We start from the raw sequence: 25,850 nt of genomic DNA, 5'->3' as shown, positions 1-25,850 counted from the left end.
GTCCCCTTTAACTCTGGGGTGACCGTAAAGCGGGTCCGCAGAGGAGGAAGTATCCGAGCAGCTCTCAGGGACGCGCTGGTTTTTCTCTTCGTTAGGCGGGTAAGTTCAGGCGCTTGTAGTTTCAGAAGATAGTTGCGACGGCATTTGAGGGGGCCCGAACTTTGCGAAGTTGCAACCGAGAGCTTTCCGGTTTCCTGAGGTTTCTCCCGCCCCGCTAGCCAGCCACGCCCTACTTGGGCCCGGCATATTTTTCTCGAGTCGCACCCCTCCCGCTCTCCCCCCCCCCCCGCTTTGGCCAAAGTTTCCTGCCCTCGGTGCCTGACACCGGCCGCGCGGGGCTCGCCCCACTTGACAGAACAGCTCAGGGGCCTCGGTGGCAAGAGGCTTCCGTGGCCAGAGTCCGGAATAGGCCAGGGAGGGTTCTTTACGTCGCCGGCGGGAATGCTGTTAGGCGCGGTCTGAGGAGCATTTGCCGGTGTGCTTTAGCAAGGGCGATGTAAGGTTGGAGAAGCAGGAGGAGGGAAAACAGCGATCGCGGCTAGTCCGCCCTGAGAAAAACAAGAAGCTGACTGCAAGGCCGCCACATCGTAGTGCTAAGAGCGGCTTCCTGTGCGAGCCGACCTCTCTTGAGAATAAAACTGTCTCCTAAAGGTAGCCTGGCAGGGAGAGTGGGAATCGATCCTGAAGTTACCACTTTCCTGGATTTTGTGCTTTTACCGGATAAATAGCTGACGTTCAACAGGTGGGACTCGTAGCAAAAAACCGAAGTAATAGGGAAAAGCCCTTAATGCTCCCCTTCGTAAAACTGTTGAGAGACTTTCCCCCAGACATGTAGCTGCTGAAAGAACAGATCTACCAGAGAAAAGAGAGAGGGGTACTTGTTTTGGCCTGTGCTGAAGTTCTGCTCAGTTAATAGTGGCTGCGGGCATCCCGCTTTTCTCTTCCCACACCCATTTACTTCAGTCCTGTGAACTACCCTTTCCTAGTATGTTGTTGTAAGTGGATGATGGGCCTAGTTTTATGTGGGAGGGCTATTGGGGGAACAGGCTGATGTGGTAGCATTTCAAAATTATTATGGGATGGGCCTACTAAAGCATGACCTGTGTGAGCATCAGTTTATAAGGCACAGCTGGGTTGCTTGGCTTTCCTTATCCTGCTCTGTATATTTTGGAGGGGAACCCAGTCAGACCTGAAAACCATCCCCTCAGTGGTGATCTTGCTGCATGAAGTATTTTAAATGACTGACTGTATAAATTGGAGAAAGTTGAGGTAGCAGTACATAGTTCTCACCCAGAAGGATTAACCTGCTGAATGGCCTCTACTCTGGGAGTCTGTCTTTCTCTTGCACACACACATACATACTTGCATACATGCATGGTCAGATCCATATACATCAGAAAGAGAAAAGGGGCTGGATAAGAACATAAGAGAAGCCAGTGCTTCTCTTATAAGAGGCCAATGGCCCATCCAACACTCTGTCACACAGTGGCTAAAAATACCAAGTGCCACCAGGAGGTCCACTAGTGGGGCCAGGACACTAGAAGCCCTCCCACGGTTGCCCCCCCCCCGCACCAAGAATAGAACGCATCACTTGCCCCAGACCGGGAGTTTTTATCTATACTATGTGGCTAATAGCCACTGATGGACCTCTGCTCCATATGTTTATCCAATTCCCTCTTGAAGCTGTCCATGCTTGTGTGGAGACTCTTTCTGTTCTGCACTAGGCAAAAGACACAGTTGAGGCAAAAAGACACCCATCTTCCTTTCTCTGTTCCAAAGGATTTGGTGCAGTCAGATTATAATTGATGAACGGTGGCTCTGACATTCTAGTACTTTGTGCTTGGGGAGTTTTAATAAATGGACTCTGTTACCCTCTACTTTTAATTAGTTGGCCCTGACCTGGATTGCCCAGGCTAGTCTGATCTTGTCAGATCTCAGAAGCTAAGTAGAGTCGGCCCTGGCTATTATTTGGGTGGGAGACCTCCAAGGAACACCAGGGTCATTACACAGAGACAGGCAATGGCAAGCCACCTCTCAATGTCTCTAAAGGGTTGCCATAAGTCAACTGTGACCTGACAGCAAAACACACATACACAACAACAAACAAGTTGCTTCATGGGAAATGTGAGAGCTCATAGCCACAGTGCCTTTAGATGCCATCTTGAGACAATGATCTATAGGTGAAATCTGGACTGGAAAAGTATTTAAGATCTTAAATGCCAGAACCACATTTCTAGGAGTCTTTGCGGTTATCATTTTAAGCTGCCTATTTCAAACTTGGGAAGAGACAATGTAGGAGGTTTGACCCAAAGCATGATGAAATTCCCACTTTGTAGTTTGTAGCTGCTGCTACCTTGCCTGATGTGTAGATATCACACACAAAAGCTGTGCATTTCTACTCTTCTCCCCCCCCAAGTGATGTACCCAGTAGAACAAGAATAATGTAGGTGGAGAGCAATTACATGTGGCCTCCTTGAAGTTTGGTATGATAATACACACTTGACAAGAATAAGATGACTCTTCAAAATGTGTGTACTAATTTGATATTTTTTATCATTGCACTGCTATTGTAAACTCTTGATTATGCTGGAGGCTCTGCACATTCTCTGGAGGAGATAGTTGCTGCTGGTTTGGTTATGGATTTATTAAAGGGTCAGGGATTATTAACTCAAGCAAGCTAAACTGGGATTGCAGAAACGCAATATCATTTTCTTCCAAAGTTCTGTCATGGTCTCTTTTTGTGGAATACAAATTTTGTAAGGTGAGAGCCATTAAACAGATACCACAGGTCACAAGCTGTTGCAATCCAGTAATTGTTTTAACTCTTTTCCCCCCACATTGTACCAAGAAAGTTCATAATATGACCATCCTGCCAAATTTACAGCCCAGCTGTATGCCATAATTTTAAATATGAAGTTACGGTAATACAAGTTTTGCCACTTAATTATGGCCTGCTGTCTAAATTCAAATGATGCTCTAAACAAAGGATATGTAGTCTCTGACATATTGTGATCTTCCTTCCCACCTGTTCTAGATCACAGTGGAGCACTATGGCAGCTGCTGCTATCCACAGCTAGGTTGGTTTGGTGTTGTCTTTAGAGATAGTCTTAAATTTGTGAGAAAGACAGGGATCATGCACAAGGATAGGTGTTCTGCTTGTCCCTGGCAGCTTTTTACAGACTTGGCTTAAACTTTTGCTTTTTGCCTACTTTTTGTGTTACATACCTCGCACATACAGCTCCAATCCAGAGTGTATTTGTTAGAGAGGCTGCTGCTCCTGGGACTTAGCTGTGGTGGACCAACATTTCATCCAGATCAGAGAAACATCTGGGATTCTGTGAGGGAAGCTCTGAGCCCAGAGCAGAGGAAGCCCAAAATTGCATATGCATTTTAAATTGCTTTGGTTATCACTTGAGAGCTTTCTCCTTCAGCTAAAGCAAGAAAAGCATAACATGTGAATAGTAGTAATGTGCATTGTCTAACATGCAAGATGACACAATAGCCCACCTGCTTAACTTGGAAAGTGACCCATGCTGTCCTGTGACTAAATTTGGATGCAGTCCTGTAGGTATTCTTCTTTTACCATCATCTTCCCTGTGAAGCTGAAAAGGGGAAAGCCATGTTGGTTTTGTTGATGCCTTGACCATTTGCCTTTGCTTTTGCAGTAGTGTGCATCATTGCTTTTGGGCACACATGTTGTTCTGAAAGAAAAATTAAAATAAGCTTCCCCATCTGCTAAGAGTAGTAGCAACTGTATTAAAGATGGAGTGGACATGTGGAGTTTTCTGAGGATCAGTGGAATTGGCACAGCTTTTTCTCATGCATGGGGAAGAGGGTAGAATATGGAAAATCACAAATGTGTATAACTCTGCCAAAAACATGGGAGAGGAGGACTAAAACTGTGGTTTAGATAGAACACACTTGTTAACAAGTGGCATAAAAATGCAGAAAATTTCATTTACCTCCCTACATCAATTGATTTTTTTTAAAAATTGATACAAGCACACTTAAAATTACATTTCTTTTGTACAAACAATGGGTGAGAGGTTCAGAAGTGTTTTAAGTGGTACCTGTGACATTTGTTAGAGGTGCTGATATTTTAAATGGAAAAGTGTGTATGTGTGTGTTTATGTGGGGGTTATGCCTTGAGCTGTGGATTTGGAGTACTTTTGTGCCATGCTAGTCTCATATAATAAGAGACTGCTGTCCATGATCAGACTTTCTAGAACTTGTGTTGGTATCTAGTTGAATGTGGTCTGGCAAACTCGGAAGCGGGGCTGAAAAATGTTAGGTCTCTCAGGGAATGCATTACATTTTTCTAGGGACTTTGTATCTCCCCCCCCCCCCCCCCCGCGCGCTAACAAGTGGTTTATAGGTCTGATTACTGGGAGCGTGCATCCCATGTGATCAGAGCATGCCATTAGAGGCTGTTCTCCTTAGGCCATGGGAGGCCTGCTCTCCTTGCCCTGGAACTGTATCAGTTGTTTGATTCTACATCACATAAATCTGCTAACTCTGCACTAGCAGATCCTCACTGAACAGCTCACTAGGTAACAGCCATTGTTTGTCCACTCTGTATGAGGTCTGTACTCTGTCTATACCACTCTGTAGGCTCAGCGGCAGTTCTGTGGTGTGTTCTTGTCTTGGGGGAAGCAGGATCCCTGTGTAAAACAGGCTTAGGTTATTATTTAGGAATGTTACTTGCTGTTGGCAGTCTCTAGGAGCTGTGGTTGTAAGGTGGAATGAGGCTGTAGCCACAAATGGGAGCCATACCAGAGTAGGTTGTTGAGTAAAGGCTGCCATCCAGCAGTCTCACACAGTAAAAGCAAGGCAGCTGTGTTTGTGCCTGTATTTCTACTTAGCTGCCTTACCTTTAAATAATAATACATACATACAACTCTTCAGTAGGCTGGGAAAATGGGGTTACCTACTTTGAAAAGCCTATGAATATTACCTTATACATTATAGTATCTCTGTTGTGGGATGGGGGAGACCATGCCTGAAAGTGGTGAGGGAGAGACATAAAATTTATCTCTATGAATTAGCCTGTGGTGCTGAATGGTGATTGTCTTGGGGGCATCACTGTGTTATGTGGCCTAGGAGCAATGGGAATGCTGGTTTGATTATTCAAAAATTGACTGTTGTAATGTGCTCATCATGGTACTACCTATGTAGTTTCCAGGTACAATTCAATTAGTCCAAAATGCTGTTTCCCACCTTCTTTATCATAGAATCATAGAGTTGGAAGGGACCTCCAGGTTCATCTAGTCTAGAGTAAGCAGCATATTATACATGTACTCCAGCAACTGTACGGGCTTTTTTTTTTTTTTTTTTTTTTTGAGGCACAATTCAAGATGCTGGTTGTGACTAGTGTTCCCTCTAAGCTGAGTTAGTGTGAGCTAGCTCACAGTTTTTTGGCCTCCAGCTCACAGATTTTTGTCTTAGCTCAGGAAGGACGGCTCCCGAGCAAACTGATTTATGCAGTCCCCAAATCGCTCGCTCGCCCACCCAGTGGTTCGAAAGCAGACGTAATGCAAGTAGATAAATGGGTACCCACCCTTAGAAGGGTGGGGGGGCACCCTCCCCAATGGGGTGTGTGGACGGCGGCGGCAGCGGCGGAATGGCAGAATGGCGGAGTACCAGCAGCAGAGGCGACGTGGTGTGACGGCAAGCGGCAGTGAGCAGCGGCAGATCGGAGGAGAAATCCCTGGTGGCCAGCAGGCGGAAAAACATTGAGCGGCTGTTGTACGGCAAGAAAAGGCGCGCGATGACGTCATCCCTAAGCGCAGGCGGAGCCTGAAGGACACAAGCCGGGGCCGGGGAGGACGTCAATCTCCGTGCCAGATCAAGCGCCAGCAAAAACAATAGCCACTGCATAGCCGGGAATGAAGCCAAGCCGAAGAATACCAGCCTCCACTAGGGTGCCGGTAGGATATCCCACCCCCCTCTAAATAATGTGGCCAAAAGTTAGGACATAAATTGTGACTAGCACCCTCAATGTAAACCGCCCAGAGACCCCCATGGGGGTTAGGGCGGTATATCAAGCCGAACAAATAAAATATAAATAATAATATAAAAATAAATTAAGGCCCGTAGCTCACAAAGTTGAATTTTTGCTCACAAGACACCACAGCTTAGAGGGAACATTGGTTGTGACCTCTGAAATTATAAATGGCCTAGATCTCCAGGGAAAAAGATAGAAGGTACAATAAAAGACCAAATAATTACTCCCGCGCCAAATGCCTGCAGCCTACACCCCCATTTAAAAGCCCTAGCAAATAAAATGACTTCTCAGTGCTTCCTAAAAATTTTCCTAGATTATATCCCCTTCCTCCTCAGGGAGCCCGTTCCACAGAGTGGGAACTGCTATAGAAAAAGTATATGGTCTCATAGATGCCAGGTGGGCTACCTTAAGTGGAGGAACAGATAGTAGGTGGCAGCCATAGTTAGCACATGGGGGCTTAAGGGGAGGGAGAGAGTCCTTTAGACATGCGGGTTCTAAGCCACGAAAGGCTTTAAAGGTCATGGCTAGAGCCTCAAAGACAAACTGGCACCCAATGTGGCTGTTTTAAAATAGGTATGATGTGTTCTTGTCAGTTGGTCCCTGACAATAATTAGGCTGCCGGATTCTGAACCTGATGCAGTTTCTGAGTGGTCTTTAATGCACTCAGCATTGGGCTACCCTTGGAGTAATCCAGCTGTGAGGTTACAAAGGTATGGATTATTGTGTCTAGGTCGCTGAGTCTGAGAAAAGAGAGGTTTGATGAACCAAATGCACCTGATGGCACTGTTGGCCACCACAGCAGCTTGCTTTTCAAGCAGCATGGCTGGGTTCTTGAGCACCACCAAGCTCTTAACCTCCTATACAAATGCCAGCTCCCTTTCAGCCACCACAAGTAGAGGTAATACATTTGTTGTTCAGTCGCACATGCCTCCCCCCAAAACATCAGTTAGGGATTTGTTGGGTTAATGTTAGTTGTTAATCTGTAAACATTTTTAGATTTTGTCCTTGTGAAACACTGTGTATATTGGGGGTGGCGACCTGAGATCCTTTTGGCAGTCTGGCCTTTGTATTTGCCTGACACTTCATGTGTTAGACTGGAGATCTTTATTATTACTTTTAGGCAACCATAACCCTCATCTTACATCAGAAATGAAGATGGCTTTCTTCAGATTCATGCAGGGGACCAGCATTGTCTTCCTACTTAAAGTTACATGGACCTGATTCCTAGCATGTCAGTCCAGATGCCATTATATGGGCTGCATAAGTTCTTTAGATGTTACCCTCCCCACCCTTTAGGCCTCACTATCCCCTTAGAGTGCATAGTAGGGTGCTGAGGCTCACTAAGCAATAGTTACATCAAAGATCCTAGGGAATCATGGAGCTGGAACTAGGAACTGGTCTTCATCTATTCTATTCTGTAGATCCTCCCAAGTGACCTTCCAGCAGTCATCTTTTGTGGATTGGCATACAAGCACTGCTTCATGCTCAAATCTCTTTGCTGTCCCAAGGCTTGGAAGTTCTGCTGCCTCTTCTAGTTACCAGGCCTTGGTTCACAGTTGGGGAACGTTTTTGGAGCCCATCTGGATTTCCGGGGCAGTTCTGTTTTATCCACAGCTTGCAGCTCATTTGTTACCCTGGGAAAATTCTGGGGATTGTTTAAGAGTAGTGCATTGCATTTGAAGAGAAGTAGCTCAGAGGTTAAGATGCTGAAGCTGCAGACCGGAAGGTCTGTAGCTCAGCAGTTCCAGACCCTAGTGTTGCGTGACGAAGCTCCCGTCTCTGGCCCCAGCTCCTGCCAACCTAGCAGTTTGAAAGCAAGAAATTGCAAGTAGATAAATAGGTATCGCTTTGGTGGGAAGGTAACAGCGTTCCGTGTGCCTCGGCGTTTAGTCATGCTGGCCACATGACCATGGAAATGTCTTTGGACAATGCTGGCTCTTTGGCTTGGAAATGGAGATGAGCACCCCCTAGAGTTGGATTCGACTAGCTTTCGAGCAACGGAAACCTTTACCTTTAACACCCCCACTGGGTACTTGAGAATAGAACATATAGCTTGAACTAGTTCAGCAGAAGTCCAGTGTATGGTGCCGACCAGTATTGTGCTTGGGATGTACGGGAAATATTATAGGAATGGTACCTCTCTGTCTGTGAGGGTTGCTTATCATTCTAGGGCTGCCTGGCTGACTTGTGTAGCCCCTCTTGGCAACCTAGGCCTAGAAGCATTCCGATTCCCTCCCCCATCTCTGTGCATCAATATGCTATTGAGAGATTCCTCCATGCTGCCTTGTGGGCGGCAGTACCAGGCACACAACACTTCTATGCAAGCCACTCATGTGGGTGTGGGGCTTTGTGTTGTTCATTTTGGAACGTCTGTGGGTTGGATATACAACAGCACTGGAAGCCTGATAAATCTCTTATGGTGAAGCAAGGACTCTGTTTGCTGAGGTTAGTGAAGCTGGAATTCAGGGATAAAAGGCAGAAGCACGAATGGGATTGATTCCAGTTATGTTTCTAACTGGCCACTCAAATCTGCTTTATTACAATCATTTTGGATAGACCACAGCAAAACTAGGGTGGTTGCAATCTTCCAGTCTCATCCACATTAGTGCCATTTTCTCCCATGCCCTGGCCCCTCACAGTGGCCGGCCATTTCACCTGCACACCATGAGAGGGGCTTTTTTGTTTAATTTACATCTGTACATGATGTATCGATATATTGGTATGTGAAAACGCCAGTTGAAAAACACCCTGGCACAGCTGGGAGGGGACTTCTCTGCAGAAGTCTTGTTGCTTCTGTGCTGAATTGGCAACAGGGAGTCTGGTGTTTGGAAGAGGTCCTCGCCTTACATGCTGCAAGTGTGTTGGAACCTCATTTTAATAAAAGGAGAGACTGCTATTGAAGTATTTCTATCCCTCAGGCTAAGGTTGGGGTTCAGTTTTCACATCCCTTCTGACAATTTGCCAGAATGTGGCAGGGGAAGTTTCTTACCTAGGCTGCCGTTCCAGTCTAGCCTGCTTGATAGCTTTAATATGTTTTGGAACCAGGAGTGCGTAAAGCCTGGATAATACCATATGGTCCTTCCGTGCATGGAAACAGGCATGTGGGATCATTGCTGGTCTCCCTCTTCCATTTCCTGGTTTACTCAAGAAATATTGGATTGTTTCCCTAGCTGGAGTGATTGTAAGGTACCATTGCCCCACAGACTAGAGTGCGGGGTTGAGTCTCTGTGTGGGGGTGTGGGAGAGTGCTAAGCAGAATTCTACCCTGCTTCTAAACAGGCTGAGCAGGTTTAGGCCCATATATGATGGAGCAAGAACAGCAATTCCCATGTCTCTGAGCAGTGCTGATCTGGCAAGAAAAAAGTCTGGGTTTTATATCTGTTGTGTGCAAGGTGTTGTGCTGAGGTCCTACCAGACCTGGGGCTTACCGTTTGAATAGACAAGCTTATATGTGATCATTAAGGGATAGGAATCTCTGGTTTGTTATAAGTTCGCAGCTTGGAATGGTCCTGACTTGGATGGTCCAGAGTAGCCTGATCTTGTCAGATCTCGGAAGCCAAGCAGGGTCAGCCCTGGCTAGTATTTAGATGGGAGACCACCAAGGAATACCAAGGTTGTGACATGGAGGCAGGCAATGGCAAACTACCTCTGAGTCCCTTTGGTCTTGAAAACCCTACGGGGTTGCCATAAGTCAGCTGTGACTGCATGGCAACCCCCCCCCCCAAAAAAAAATGGAATGCCCATATGATATACCTAGGTAAGAACTGGTTTCTCTTTCATTGGGAAACTGCTTCCTGCCCAGCCAGTTCACTCAGGCAACAGATTTCTGAATTACTCTATGAAACCTTATCTAGCCTATCTCATGCTTAGGTTTCGTCCTAGTAGGTCTCTTGTTTGGAAAACCCTATGGGGTTGCTATAAGTCAGCTGTGGCCTGACAGCACTTCCCACCACCTCAGCTCTCCACTTTGGAGTCTCAGTGTGGTGTAGGTAACTGTCCATATGCCATATCACAGTTGAGCTGATGCCTGACCCTAGCAAGAGTTCTGCTTTTTCATCTTTTTGGATGTTCTGTACTTTGAGTACTTTGGCATCTGGTCCACTAATCTTCATTGTTTGCTTTGAATTAACCTCAAGATTTAGGGAAGGAGGCTTTATGTGAGCATGTATGTAGGTCTGCCTGACTTATAAAATGCTGAAACAGCTGTGTGGCTTCCAGCCTGATATGGAGAACCTTCTCTTGCTGAAGGCTACAGTGCTGGCCTTGGAGAGATCCTAAAACTGTCTTGGGATATGGAGGCCGAACATATTCTTCTAGGTGGAGCCAGAAGCTGTAAATAAAGGGAAAGGGTTGTACTTTGGAAGCTGTATAATATATGAACAAGTGGGGGAATGAATTTGCAGTGTTAGAATTGACACCTACTTTGTACTTTCAACTTCTGGGCTGCTAATCTCACACTCCAGGCTGGGAAGAGGGGTGTCCTGTGCTGGCTGGTGAGTGAATGGTATGAGAAGGGTGTTTCCGTTTTCCTTTGGGGGGGGCTGATGGTGAGTAATGAAGGGCTGGGCTGGGTCAGGTACTAATGTTATTATTCATGATTTTATTGTTTTATTTGGTTTTATGTATGGGCTTATGCCCCTTGTAAGCTGCCCTGAGCCCACTTGTGGGGAGGGCGGGGTAAAAATGCCTAAATAAAATAAGTAAATAATCATTATTGCATAATAGCTTCCACCAAGCTGAGAGTGATGCATTCCTTTTTGGAAAGAGCGCATGTATGCAGAATGCACTGGTAGTGATAACCCATTTCTCAACCATTTGAAGTGTGGGTCTTTGTCTCCTAGGCTTAAACACTGGTGCCTGTTCCTAGCTGAACATGTTTTTGCAAACGATGGAGACATCTGTTTTGTTGTGAGTAGCGTAGGGTTGGTTCAGATGGGAGAAGACCCACAGTATTTTAGGGATTGTGCTGCCTGGCAGGGCAGCATTTCATTGTGATCCTTTCCCACTTATTTAGCTAGCTGTAGTAGAAACAGTAAATTTGCAGTTGGGAGATGTCTTGGAGCCTGTTGTTTTCTGAGGGGTATGCCTTTTAATAGTATTTATATATACAATATCCATTATAAATGTAATAATAATGTATAATGCTGACTTACTGACACATAAATTAACACAGAGGGATGCATATGTTTAAGGGTGAAAAATTAATGTGAGGAAATGAAAAACGATCCAGAAATAAAGATGGGGGCATGGTTCACACAAGGAGGAAACAAATCCAAAATGTGGATGTTCAAATTGAAGCAAGGTTGCAGAATTTAGTAGCATGCCTATCACAGTTCGAATGACCCACACTGTCTCTTCCTGTACAGAACAGCTGCCGGTACTGCTGCCATGGACTCACTGGTGAAGATGTATCAAGACTTCATGAAGGGAGCAGGTGAGCTTTGCTTGTTTAGCCAGGGGACTGAATAATAGAAGCCTCGCTTAGTATGTACTTCAGGGGCAAGGGAGTGCTGATACTGAGGTACTAGTAGGCAGAGGGAGATATTATGATCTGAGCAGAACTGAAGCAAGATGAGGGGAAGAAATTGTCACATTATGCCCATCCCTTCCTCTGGTCCTTCTCTCAACCAAGTGGACCCTTGTAAGTTTGTTCATCACCCACAACTTTTAAAAGTACCACTGCTGAGCACTATGTGTTGGTTTACAGTAAAGCATCTTTTATCCAGATTTTATAGTGGATTATACCAGTGGGCTATATATTAAAGATATGGATGGAGGGATGAAGACGAGGAGAAGCTCTCTTCCAGCGTTGTGCAGCCCCCTCCAGCTTCCTTGTAGCATCAGCCTAGGCTTGGTAGGTGGGGAGGAGAGGCCATGGTTTATCAGGTCTTTCTGACACACACCAAGTGAAAAGCATCTGATGCTGAGGACTTGGGATGGAATCGGAATATGGTTAGTGTACTGCCTGTTCCACTGCCTAATGGTCTCTTTGCCTAAGCTGAGGTAGTCTCATTCTTAGCATTGGGGACTTCAACATTCATGCCAGGTCTGCCTGACAAGAGTGGCTCAGGTTTTCATGGCCATAATGACAATCATGGGGCTGTCAAGAATATTCTGGTCACTGTGCATATATCAAGGCATATGTTTGATTTGTTTTTCTTTGGGGACAAAGTGTGTGACTTAGTAATGTGGGAATTTTCTACTTGGCCCTTGTCATGGTCTGACTGTGTTACCTGGTGAGGTTTAGTCTCATAGACATTTGGAGGATGTCTCCCAACTCAGTAGGCTGGTGCATCCAAATGACATTTTTCCAGTTAGCAAGATTGGCACTCCTGTCAAAGTCCTGGTTGACCTGTGGAATGAAGTGATTACTCGGGCAGTGGGCGCTGTTGCTCTGGAGTGCAGTCCCCCCGCTGCAGAATGGCCATTGGTTTACTGAGATTCCTGTGGAAATCAGTTTGGCAGACGATTAGAGCACAAGTGGAAGAAAATTCCACAAGTGAATGCAACCAACATGGGTGAGAGCACATTGTCATGCTTTCTCTGTGGTGGTGACAGTGAAATAAGCTCACTTCTTTGCCACTGTTCTGATAGAGCATTTTTGGGTTGTGAGGGGGCTTTTATCTCAAGTCCCTGAGGATGTCGATCCAGAACATATACATGTTCACTGTGACTCTTTTGTAATGCATTTTGAGAATTAAATTGCTTACATCCACTGCAGCCTAAATGGTTGGCTCAGGTCAATCTCAGGATGCTGATGGAGCACCGTTCAGTCCTAGTTGTATGGATGATATTAAGTCGGTGAATCTGACGAACTCCTTAGAAGTGTGCAGCCCGACAAGACTAGACTCATCCCTTGCCTACCATGGTTGATATAATCTAGCCTTGCCTTGTTAATCACATGGGTCAGGGAGGAAGTAACCTTTCTGAAGGCAGGTGTAGTTCCTAAATTACCTAAATAACCACCACTTGTGGCCAACATTTGTTTTTTGTGCAGGGTGCTTAAGCAGTTGGTGGCTACTTGGCTTTAGGCGAACTTGGAAGAGATGACTCATCTAGACCACATGTACTCACTTGGAAGAGATGACTCATCTAGACCACATTCAGTATTGCCACCAACCAAATAGCCACATGACTAAGGATGGACATGGACCGGCTCACAGACCAAATTTTATCACGAGCCTGGTTTGTGATCCATGAGCTTGGTCCGTGCAATTGCGCCACTCGCGAACCACCCAAAGACCTCCATGTTTCCCACAGAGGTTTGCGTGGTCGGTGGGTGCCGTCCATGAGCCAGACACGCTGGCACCAAGAATTGCCAAGGCAATGAGGGGATTGCCTTGCCTTCTCTCATGGAAGGATGCTGCTACTGTGGCGCAACTTCGGAAAGTGAAGGGGGGGCATGTTTAAATACCTCCCCTTCCCCAGTCATGCCACAGCAGCAGCATGCTTCCATGAGTGAAGGGAAGGCAATTTGCCTTCCCTTTACTCGTGGAAGCATGCCTCAGTTGAGTGAAGGGAGGGCATTTTGAATCCCTTACCTTCACAAACCTGACAAACCATGACCTGGTCCATTAAATGGAAAAGTCCATGGAGGTTCTTGGTTCCTAAACCCAAGTAACAATGAACCTCCATGGACCTCCATTTTTTTCGATCTGTGCCCACCCTTACACATGATTACTGCATGCCCCAGGTGCACCAAACACACAATGCAATAATGAGCTATATTAATGTTAAATCCCCCTACCGTAGAACTGTAGTGAACCCTTGTGTATCTAGAGTGAGGGGAATGGCTTTCTTCTCTGCCTTCTCATTCTGTTTTCAGCATGAAGTGCAGAGCAAGTGACAGGAAAGAATGATATTGCCAAGGCACCTGGAACAAAGTGAGCTGGTCAGGGGGAAAAGGGAATAAAACCACTCCCTATGGCCAGTGTATTTTTCCTCATGTGGCTGCTAGGGTACAGTCATTGTACTCTCTCTTTTCTGGAGCCAGCTTGCTCTCCTTCTAGCAGCTGTCCAGATAAAAACATGAGAATGCAGAGGCTCTGGAAAAGCATGGGGGTTGTTGGAGAGAATGGGCACTTCCATCCCTGGCATGAAGCCGGTACCACAGGGAACCCTGCCATTTATCTGTTATCCAGTCGCTGCAGTGGTGGCTGTTCCCAGCTGGGAACTACCTGCCTACCACAATCCCTACAGGACAGTAGCCTTGCTGACTTCCCTGGAATATGGGGCAGAAGGCCCACAGTACCCACACATGGCTCCCAAGCCACTGAGTGAGTCACTGTTCTAGATCAACCATTTGAAGATTAGGAATAAGGTGCTACCAATATGTGGATGACACCCAGCTGTATTTCTCTCTAACATCTGTTGTTGTTCAGTCGCACAGTCGAGTCTGACTCTTCGCGACCCCCTGGACCACATTACGCCTTAGTAGGGCACATCTAAATTCTGCACAAATTCCTGGAGAAAGTAATGGGTTAGATGAGGGCAGATAAATTGAAGCATAAGCCAGACAGAATGACTGTCAGTGAAAAAGCTGCTTGAGGGTTGAGTAGTTGGTCTGACCAGGAGGTTTCACTCCCTGTGAAGGAACAGGTTCACGGTTTGGAGGTGCTGCAGGATCTTGGTATATGGCTGGAAGTTCAGGTCTCCTTTATAGCATGTGGCATCTTTTACCAGCTTTGGTTGATTTGCCAGCTATGTCTGTTTCTCAGAAAGCATGCTGTGTTGACAGCAATCCATGCTCTGATAACATCCAAGTTAAATTACTGTGATGTACTTTATGTAGGGCTGTAATTAAAAACTGTTTGAAAACTTCAGTGGTCCAAAGGCAGTGACTAGGCTGTTGTTGGGGGCTGGATAGGGGGAGCATATCACCCCTGTCCTGAAAGATCTACACTAGCTGCCTGATTGTTTCCTGGCACAATTCAGAGTGCTGGTTTTTACCTTTAAAAGCCTGAATGCTGTGGGTCTGGGTGCTTACAGGTCTGCCTCCTCTTATATTGACCAGTTCACCTCAAGCCCTACTCTATGCCCATGCCTACCATGGTGAGGTGAGCGGCAACCAGAGAGACAGAGCTTTTTCACCTTTGAAATTCCATACCCATTGAGGCTTGCTGTCTTTTATGACATTTACCTTGGTTTTTACTTATTTATTTACAAAATGTATACCCCACCTTTCTGCCCTCATCAGGGTCAACAAGGGGGCTAACAGATTAAAAATCTAGTTATGGTTTTATGGCATGGTGTAACCCATCCTGAGCCCACTTGCAGGGTAGAGCGGGATATAAATAGCAAAAATAAATAAACCAGTCTTTAAAAACCATTAAAACCAAAGCTAAGGCACACATACAAAACCATAAAAACACCAATTAAAACATAGGGCAAGAAGGAGGGATCCCTAAAGGAATGCCAGATGAAATTAAAAAGTCTTCATCCACTGAAGAGAACTCTGAGCTCTGGTCTGCAAGCAGGCAGCCATTGGCCATGTGGTTGTCTGGGAGCAAGCTTCAAGGTAGAGATTTGTAACTTCCCAAGCTTAAGGAGCCTGCCCTATTTTAACATCAGACAGGGCATGTAAAGTGAGAGGGATCAGGTTTAAGGTTCTGGTGTTGACATTCAAAGCCCTAAATGGTCTGGGACAAGCGTATCGGTGGGACCGCCTCTCCCGGTATGTTCCTCAAAGAGCATTACACTCAGTCAATGACAACCGGCTGGTGACCTCCAGTGCCAAAACCATCTGGCTATCCTCAATGAGGGACAGGGCCTTTTTGGCCCTGGCCCTAACCTGGTAGAACTCTCTGTCTAGTGAGACCCAGGCCCCACGGGACCTGAAACAATTCTGCAGGGACTGTAAGACATAGATGTTCCACCAGGCATATGGTTGGAGATAGCAATGGTTTGAGGAGCACCAACCTCCATCCCTGTGGTTTTCGTTCCCCTCACCTGTCTCTTCCTGATTGTTACTATCTGTAATGCATTGGTTTTTATTATGCGTCAATATTGATTAATTGTTTATTTTTAACAGTGTAAAGTTAAGCTTTTAACAGAGTAAAGTTTTTAACTGTCTATATGATGTAACCCGCCCTGCTGTGCAGGGAAGGGAGGGCTAGAACTTGAAAGCATAAATAAATAACCCTTCAATCAAGATGCCCAGGGTCGGAGTAGAGATGTAAAATTTCTGGAAATTTTGAAGCTCGGAAACCCCCCCCCCCCCACTTTTTTTTAGAAAATAATTTTTGGAAAAATTGAAAAAAATGCTACATTAGCATTTCTTTTGTCTTTTCTAGATTGAACGTCATTCTATTACTTTAGGAACATAAAATATGACTATGGACATTTTTACTTGGCATGAAATTATCACAACTAGCATATTAAAAATATAGTGTATCTAAACAATTATTACAAACAGAATACCCACCCACATGCAAAACCAAAACTGAAACCTTTTTCTTTTCTTGTGACAACAATGCCTCCTAAAGGAAAAAATGCATCTTGTTCTTGCATTGGAGAGTTCAGTTTGTAACCTAGGACTTGCTTGTCCTCAGTGCACAGAAATTAGATCAATCTGATACCATACATATTTTTTAGAAATGATTTGGAAAATATTTGAACACCTTGTCTTAAAATAGTTTATTCATCATGTTAAAATAAAACATTCCATAATCAATTTATTTTATTTTCTTTTTTCAATTGTTTTCTTGCAACCCCCTACACCAGTCCCCCACATCCCCCTCCGGTAGGGCCGTGTCAGTCAGGAAGGTGAGAGGCAGAGCCTCATAACCATAGGCAGCCATAAATGGAGAAACTCCCATGGAGGAATGACACACATTGATATAACAAAATTCCGCGAAGGGAAGAAGCCCCCCCAGTCGTCCTGTTGAAAGTTTGTGAAGCACCGTAGGTATTGTTCAAGGGTTTGATTGACCCGTTCTGTTTGGCCATCAGTCTCGGGGTGATAAGCGCTACTCAGGCCCCGTTCCACCCCCAGCAGGTGCATCAGTTCCCTCCTAAACTTAGAAACGAACTGTGACCCCTGGTGGGAGATAATCTTGCGGGGCAATGTATGCAGCCGGAACACCTGCTGAAGGAACGCCTTGGCTAGGAGGCGGGCTGTAGGCAGGGACTTAAACAGGATGAAATGGGCTTGCTTGGAAAACAAATCGACCACCACCCATATAACCGTTTCCCCCCCGGCTGGGGGGTAAATCAGTGATAAAGTCCATGGATATCACCTCCCACGGCCTGCCGGGCATGGGCAGTGGCTGCAACAGTCCAGGCGGTTTTCCGGGACGTGGTTTACACATGATGCATGTCTGGCAAGACTGGACAAACAGGGAGAGATCCTTTCTCATACCAGGTCACCAGAACTGGCATTGCAGCAGATGCAAAGACTTCACAAATCCCAGGTGCCCCGTCAGCTTGCTGCCATACACCGTCAACATGACATTGCCCCGCAAGGCTGACGGAATGAACAGCTTGTGACTGCAGTACCAGCAGCCATTAGCCCGTTCCTCCAACTCCCCCTCCCTTTACAGTTCTTTCCGATCAGTGTCCAAGAGGGCGGAGGCGAACTTCAACTCCCAGGAGTCCCCATCCCCTGGTGGCGAGGCTTTCGCTTGGCTGCAAGTCAGGACCGCCCCCCCCAACTGGGAGGGAGTGAACATAGAGTCCAGCATGCCCTCACGTTGACTGTTGTGCTGCAGGAGGCAGGACATCGCATCTGCCAATGAGTTAGTTTTGCTCGGGAAGTGGTGGAGGGTGAAATTGAATTTGGAGAAGACATCCACCCAACCTTAGTTGCTTAGCATTAAGGTTGCGGGGCATTCTTATCACTCCCAGGTTTTTATGGTTAGTCCAAACCTCAAATGGCACCCACGCCCCCTCCAACCAGTGCCGCCAAGTCAAGAGTGCTAATTTAATAGCCCGCACTTCCTTGTCCCATATTGACCAGTTCTGTTCAGTGTCATTGAACTTCCAGGAGACATAAGGAAGAGGGTGCAATTTCCCATCCCCCCTCCTGCAAAATGGTGCTGCCCATGGCGGCATCCGATGCGTCAACTTGTACAATAATTTTTTTGTTTGCGTCAGGATGCACCAACACAGGTTCGGGTGTGAATAGGGCTTTTAAGCGGTCAAACGCCTCCTGGCATTCATCAGTTCACACCAGTTTAGCTCCAGGCTGGGTACTCTCAGGCCCCTTTCCTTTTGTTTTCAGGAGATCTGTGAGCGGTAAGCTCACCTGGGCAGAAAGATCTGTAAAAATTGGCGAATCCTAAGAACGCTTGGAGCTGCCTTCAAGTCTGAGGCAGCTCCCACCCCAACACGTCCCGGACCTTAGCAGTGTCCATTTCCAACCCACATGGGGAAATGTGATAGCCCAGGAAATCGATCGTGGTACAATGGAACTCAAATTTTGAAAGCTTGGCAACAATTTCTGCTTGTGTAACGTGTGCAACATTTCCCACACCAATTTCATGTGGGAAGGTTTGTCGGGAGAATACAGCAAGATATCGTCTAGATAAACAAGGACCCCCTTGAATAGGTGCTTGTGCAACACCTCGTTAATAAGGTTCATGAAGACCCCGGGAGCCCCTTCTCCGAAGGGCATCACCCGGTACTCGAACTGGCCCAACAGGGTGTTAAATGCCATTTTATATTTGTCCCTTTCCTTAATTTGTACTCGGAAGTACACATCCTGGAGATCAAGTTTGGAAAAGATTTTCCCTTAGCTGCCTCAGCCAGGAGATCCTTGGTCAGGGGTAGGGGGTAAGCATTAGTAATGGAAACCACATTCAACCCCCTATAGTCAGTGCATAGCCTCAACCTCCCATCTTTTTTCTTTTGGAACAGCACGGGGGCAGCAAACGGGGAGGATGCAAGGCGAATGAACCCCCTGGCTAGGTTCTTGTCAATGAACTTTTGCAGTTCCTTCCCTTTGGGCAGCTTGTGCCCAGACAGCAGATCAGTAGCATAATCAGAATGTCTGTGAGGTGGTAACTCGTCAGCCTCTTCCTCTTCGAAAACCCGGGCCAGGTCCCGGTACTCTGAGGGAATGGCAGCCAACTCCTCACTTGCCAGGCATGCCCCCACCGGTTCATCGGGAGTGGGGGATCCCCACTCCGCAGCCCATGCGTGAGCCTGACACTTGGGAGAGATAAATTGGACCTTGCCCTCATCCCACAGGATGTATGGGTCGTGATCATGTAGCCACGGGCTGCCCAACACCAGTGGGAAACGAGCTGCCGGGGTGATGACAAACGACCGGTGCTCCCAATCTCCTCCCACCCCCATCCGCAATGTCACAGTCTCGTACGTGCAAGGGTCTTTCATGGCCGACCCATCCGTTTGGGTAAAGATGATAGGGTCTGGGAGTTTAACGACTTTGGCCCTCAGTCCCGTAACTAGTGAGGGGTTGATCAAGTCCCGGCCACATCCTGACATTCTGTCAGGGTTCGATAGTCAGGTCACACAACATAGTACTTCATAAGAGGAATTCTGTTTATTGGTACACCAGGACTATGACACGTGTACTGCTTGTGTCAGGAATGACCAGGAACAGTATGGCAACCTGAATTATACTAGGATCAAACACCCCCCCCCCCCTTACAAGCTGAAGCTAATAAGCAAAGTTTGCACGTGCAGGGAAAGCAAGCGAGCCAAAAAGCAAAAGCTGTTGGTTCCCAGCAAAAGCCGACAGCAGCTGGAACATCCCAAGGTCAAGACGGTAGATAATACCGAGACAGTAAAACTCTGTGTGTAGCAGGCAGAGTAAGGTGGTTTCCCCCTCCACAGATTCCAGCAATATGGCAGTGTTAACTGACAGTTTCCTGTTTAGGAAAGCCCAGGTGAATTATTCAGTTTTGCATTGTTTGTGGAAAGCCAAGAGAGTGGAAGCCTTCCTGACCTCCTCAGGCAGGCCATCCCATAAGGTGGAGGCCACAATGGAGGAGGCACTGTGTGGACAGTTGTTGATTTTGTTCCTTTGCAGGCTGGCATCTGCAGAAGACCCTGCTCCAATGAGCAAAGGTGCTGTGGCTGAGCGTAGTGGGTGTTTCTACATACAGTTTCTAAATACATACTACAAATGGGTGGCAAATCTGATACTGTCTTTTGATAGTTTTTACCTTCCTCCTAGTAATGTTCCTAGTATTGCAAGTTCTTGAGGTTGTAGTGTCACCCCAGAAACTTGCAAACTGTCCTCGGTTGAGTACATTGGGCAACAAATAACAGAACTTAAAACGTTTGGTGGGTCACTATGCATGCCTCTAAACAGCTTGCTTTCCTGCAGACCCTCGGATTGCCACATATCCACTGATGGGCACACCCTGGCTTATGACGGGTATCTTGCTGAGCTATGCCTACTTCGTATTGTCACTGGGTCCACGAATCATGGCCAACCGGAAGCCTCTGAACCTCAAGACGTTCATGATTGTCTATAACTTCTCCATGGTAGCACTGTCTGTCTACATAGTTTATGAGGTAAGCTCTTCTCTATGCTGAATCCAGTTAACATCAAAGAGATGTAATCATAACTATTTTTGGAACTTCCCATAGTTGGCTTCAGTGGCTTCGAGGCATTGACTATAATGGTCCCCATAGGATATAATGGAGCTGAAAAAATTTGGCTTTCCTGAATATTTTCCAAGTACCATACTGGTACTAGGATTCGAGAATATTGCAAAATACTGATTTTTTTGTGTTAGAGTATGCCCAAACCCCCAAGAAACTGATTTTTTGTGCACCCCTGTTGAAGGCTAAACATTATAGCAATTGGTTGCATAAGAGGACCCCTCGGATCAAAAATACATGATTTAAAAATCTTAAAATCCTTAAGTTGGGAAGATAGATGTGAATGAATATTGGTTTGTGTGGAAATTTTGCCACAGCTGAAAATTCAAAAAGTTCTTTCTCTGATTGTGGTCCATATAGTAGTGCCTAAGCATGCCTGGAAGGCAGCAGGATGAGTGGGATTTATGAAACCGCAGCTGGTGCTTGTGGTGTCTGACTGGATCATTGGGAAGCTGTTGAGGGAGAAGTGTGTACTCTAATTGGCAGCTTCTTCTTGCAGTTCCTTATGGCAGGCTGGTTGACGGGTTACACCGGGAGGTGTGACCCTGTGGACACTTCTCAGGATCCCAAGGCCCTTCGAGTAAGTTTTCTTTCCAATACTTTGTCTTCCCCTATGGCACCCTGTGCCTTGTTCTTTGGATGTGAACAGTGGTGGCTTAAACATAACCCACAAACATACAGGAGTTTGCTTTTATAAAAGGGGTGGCGGAATGAAAGTGGGCAGAGGAGGGAATAAGGACAGGGGAGGGGGGAAAGGCTGGTGTAATAAGGGTTAGAATGGTTAGACTCTCAGACTTCTGCTCTCTCCTTTGGTAGATGGTCCGAGTGGCCTGGATCTTTGTCTTCTCTAAGTTCATTGAACTGACAGATACAGTAAGTATTTCTTATGCTTATTTCTCAGGTATCTAGAAGCTCTGCTTTGGTATTAGTCCTATGTTTTTAGGTTTCATCAGCACTCGGGTGCTAAGAATGAAGAATGGGGATGGCAAAGTAGGACTAGTCAGTCAACTCTTATCTTTCTGAGATTGATCCATCTTACTCTAAGCCCACAGCTCAGAGATATTGTTCCGAGCTGAACAGTATTAAAAAAAAATCCTTTAAAAGGCTCCTTGGTGATGACTTGACTGATACCATTTGGGATCTCTGTCTCTTCTGCTTTGATTTGTTGGGGTGAAAATAGCCAGGTGAATGGTGGCTTTGCTGCCACACAACTGGTCAGAGCTTTTAATGAAATATATTTTACTCTGCACTCTTAATACAGGTAATATTTATCCTAAGAAAGAAGAACGAACAAGTGACCTTTCTCCATGTGTTTCACCACTCAGTGCTGCCCTGGAGCTGGTGGTGGGGTGCTAGCTTTGGACCAGGTGAGATGGGGTAGGAAGAAGAAAAAGAGGTTAGGATTTTGAAGTGGTTTAGCTGTGCTGTGACCTGACTTCTGAGGAACAATGATCAGTAATCCAGTGCTGGGGCTTTCATATAGAACTTCTGCACAGTCTTCTTCTGATGGATATGCATCCTTTAGTTTCTTCTTTCTGATATAGTCCCATGTGTGCTGTGATATGTAGGAATCACCTGCTCATACTTTCTCTCTTGGGAAAGACCAGTACAGCCCTTTTCAACAATAAGCCAGCCTGTTGGAAGCAAGTGTATGTGGTATTACAATGTACCACAAGTGGGCAACAGGAATGCTCTGCATGTGCATTATTTACTGTATTAGTCCATCTTTCTCACTGAGATTCAAGGTGGATTACTTAGTGTAAAACAATGCATTCAAATATCATGAGAGATTTAATAAACAATATAGTAGGATTTCAAAAATTAGAGATAGCACAAGAAAGTGCCAGACATGGCAAGCAACACAGAATGAAACTACAGAATTAGAAAACACAGTAACAGCGAATAACCTAATAAATAGATAATACATACCATGCATACAGAGTGGTAGCTCTAGATGCTGAAAAAGAACAGAACTGTATACTGAGAAAGGCCAAAATCTTTCCAGTTTATTTGGTAGATGGAAAAACTTTCCAACTTTAAATTATGGCAATTGGTCAAACCTAGAGTGTGAGCAAAACCTATGCAGACTTTCCCAAAAGGAAGTTACAGACCTCTGTGTCACTTTGGCTCCGGTCACATGGCCTGGAAAATGCGCGGGGGGGGGGAGCGTGGCTGTTTGCCCCGGGGCAAACTAACGCGCGACTGCACAATCAGACCTCCGGTTGAGGTCCCGTCGAGGTCCCGTGGTTAGGGGGGAGGTGCCGATCACACGGCAGGCAAAGAAGCGGGGCGGCGCGGCAAATGGGGTTGTGGGTTTTTAAAACTTTTAAAAACTGAAGTGTGTGCATGCTCCATTGGGTGCTTGTGCGCATCCCATGGAGACTTGGGGGAAAAAATGACCTGTTTGCGGGCGCCAGATGCCACCGGAACCTCAGAGGTACTAGTTTTTTACCCCGCATCTTTGGCGGGGAGCCACGGGTTCGCCACGGGAGCACTGCGCTTCCCAGATGTTGAGGTGAGATCGCTCCTGGAAAATCCGCGGGACTCCCGTGCCTCTCCCGCGGCGACTTTGCCGTGTGACCGGGGCCATTATATCCCTGATAATGTCACTGTCATATACTGAGGCCTAGAGGTCTTCCAGTAATCTTCACAGTACGTACCTGTACAACTCCTTGCCTCTTGGATTACTTGGTGAGGACCTGATGCATGCTGGGAGGGAAAGCCTTGGAGATAGCCCGTGTACTTTAAAACCCTTGCAGGTTTGAACCCATGCTTTGAACGGGAGGCACACAATCTTTTCTCACTTCACATATCCACTAGGCCTTCCACTTGTGGAGTGTGGTGCCAACATACACCAGATATCCGTTGTGACGGGCCATGATGTCTCAGGTGAATTCCTCTTTGCACTTGCCAAATATGCCCTGACCTTAGGTTTGGTTGTGTTCTGGGTCTTTTTTCCCCTGCAGGAGGAATGGGTTCATTCCATGCTATGGTGAACTCTGTAGTACATGTGGTAATGTACTTATACTATGGGCTGTCAGCTGCAGGACCTGCCTTCCAAAAGTACCTGTGGTGGAAGAAGCATATCACTGCCATTCAGCTGGTAAGTAATATACCATACCAGTCATACCACCATCCCTGATTTTTTTATGATGCAAACCAACTGAGCCACTTATCTCCCATACTGTTTCCTCCTTTCCCTTGGGTTTTAGTGGCCAAAGCCAAAATTGGGCATTAGCTGTTTGTGCTAGATTCCTAGCTGTTCCCTCTCTTTTACTGTCCCACTCCCCCATTTGAACTGACTACCCCTAGGCCTATTCATCATCTCCTGTGGGTGGAGGAGGGACTGCAATTGTCTGCTTCCCTTCCAGTAACTCTATGTTTGATTCTGCTCCCAGCTGCAGTTTGTGCTCGTCTCTATCCATATCTCCCAGTACTACTTCATGTCTACCTGTGACTACCAGTTCCCAATCTTCATCCACACCATCTGGATTTACGGCGTCATCTTCTTCATCCTCTTCTCCAACTTCTGGTACCACTCGTACATCAAAGGCAAGCGTCTACCCAAAGTCATGAAGCAGTCTCAGCACAACGGCTTCCATGAGAATGGCGTCATTGCTAATGGGAAAACCAAAGCCAACTAAAGCCAGTTAAAGGGGGTAGGACCAATGTGACTCAGACCAACTGGCCCCATATCTGGGCCTGCTAGCCAGATCAAGTGCCTACAGACTGTTGTTTTTGCAGTTCCAAGCCACCTTCCCAACGGCCCCGTACCCCTTGTTGCCTGGCCTTCCGTTGTCCCAAGGAAGAGAGGCTGTTGGTGCTGGATCCAGCCCATGGCGTCCAAAGTGCCTGTGCCTGCCCTGGGTTAGGCTGCCTCCAGAGCTGGACCAAAGCAGAGTCCTGTCCCTTTCTGTAACTACCAGTTGGGGCACATCTTTCCATTTAGTTCTAGATATTCCTTGTGTCCAGGTGGGAATTTGTGCCTTTACACTCCCTGCTTTTGTGTTGAACCCCATTCATTCCATCCTCTTTTCCACACTGGTGCCCTGCCATTCATACTTGAATGTGAGAGGCCCTGTTGCTCTGGGGTTGACTCTCCAGAGATATCTGTTCCTGCTCTGTATGCAGGTGGGGTGCTACAGGCCAGGGGTTTTTTTCCAGGCCAGGGGTTTCATTCCTGCTGCCATGGCTGGCCTCAGTGTTCATCCCTGCATATAACATTTCCAGCTTTTGGTTGCTCTGATCCCTGGACTTTAGCAATAATGCTCCCCATGGGTTGATGACCACAGTTTTTGCTGCACTGAAGCCCAGGGAAAAGAAATAGGACTCTGTTGTCCTGCTTGCATGCTGTTGCTGTGTGCCTTTTTTGTTGTTTTAAGTGGATCTGCTCCGGAGGAGCAGAGGCTCCCTGTTCCGTCTGACGCACACTCCCTGTGTTGTAAGCCTTGGGGAGTACTCATCAGAGGGAGGTCCCTCCCTCCTATCTGAGCTGCTCACTTGTATTCACAGAAATAAATGGACAGAAAGAGAACAGTGGTTCTTGTTCTTGATTTCAAGGGCATATGCCTTGGTGAGAAGCAGAGTAAGCCTTCCCAACAGGGCACAGTTGAGCAGATGGCATTAATTTAGGATCTCAGTTACTTGTATTGTCCTTGGTTTAAGGAGTGGGTATGAGCAGCTGCAAGCTTGGATCAAAAACCCCCGAACCACTGTAATTATGCTCTGGACGTAGCTTGCAGTGAGGCTTTTCCAGTATTCTTTTTTGCCCTTGACCATTATGTTCTTGGCACTATTGTGTCTGTCTTCTCTCTTTGCCCGCAGCCTTACTCTCAGGTTGTGTGCTGCACTTTTTCTGGGCTCCTGCCTTTCCTCCCCAACACTCCAGGAAGCAGCATGCACTCTTTTCAATCTTTATATGGAAACATTTTCAGGCCAGCTGCTTCCTGTCTTGCTCTGGCTCTTGTTCTTGCCCAAGCCCCAATGGCTGGCAATATCCTGCTAAGCCTGAGGAAGCCCTGTTTTGGGGGGCTATTTGCCTATAGCTAATATAGGCATAATAAATGGGGCTACCAAAAAAATACATGAGAGTTTGATCACAGGCCTGTTTTAACAGTATTAATACACACAGCAAATTCTGAATTTGTGTTGCCAACAGAGAAAAACTGAAGTGGTGTGTCCTGTGTCGAATATGACTCCCAGTATATTCTGCTTTGTGTAGTAATTTGGGGCACTGTAGAATTCTACAGTGTACATCTCCAGATTTATACTA

At 46.3% G+C, this 25,850-nt stretch overlaps 1 protein-coding gene across 1 annotated transcript; it reads left to right on the top strand.

Annotated features, from left to right (window-relative positions):
- On the top strand, positions 1-24,734 carry ELOVL1 (ELOVL fatty acid elongase 1). The gene is made up of 8 exons (XM_015406596.1): positions 1-99; positions 11,371-11,438; positions 20,298-20,488; positions 21,078-21,158; positions 21,395-21,451; positions 21,840-21,945; positions 23,545-23,681; positions 23,977-24,734. The coding sequence occupies exons 2-8, from the start codon at positions 11,393-11,395 to the stop codon at positions 24,220-24,222; spliced, it is 864 nt and encodes a 287-aa protein (XP_015262082.1). The 5' UTR covers positions 1-99; positions 11,371-11,392; the 3' UTR covers positions 24,223-24,734.
- The last annotated feature ends 1,116 nt before the right edge of the window (positions 24,735-25,850 follow it).

This window comes from Gekko japonicus, unplaced genomic scaffold (assembly GCF_001447785.1).
Source record: "Gekko japonicus isolate JY-2015 unplaced genomic scaffold, Gekko_japonicus_V1.1 scaffold115, whole genome shotgun sequence".
NCBI lineage: Eukaryota > Metazoa > Chordata > Lepidosauria > Squamata > Gekkonidae > Gekko > Gekko japonicus.
Note: the sequence above shows the minus strand (reverse complement) of the source record. Positions and strands in the feature narration are given on the sequence as shown.

Bases quoted from the DNA above. Each gene is read 5' to 3' on its own strand.
- ELOVL1 (XM_015406596.1), top strand. From the start codon at position 11,393: ATGGACTCACTGGTGAAGATGTATCAAGACTTCATGAAGGGAGCAG. The intron at 21,452-21,839 runs GTAAGTATTTCT...CTCTTAATACAG, and splicing joins TCATTGAACTGACAGATACA to GTAATATTTATCCTAAGAAA. The intron at 23,682-23,976 runs GTAAGTAATATA...TTCTGCTCCCAG, and splicing joins ATATCACTGCCATTCAGCTG to CTGCAGTTTGTGCTCGTCTC.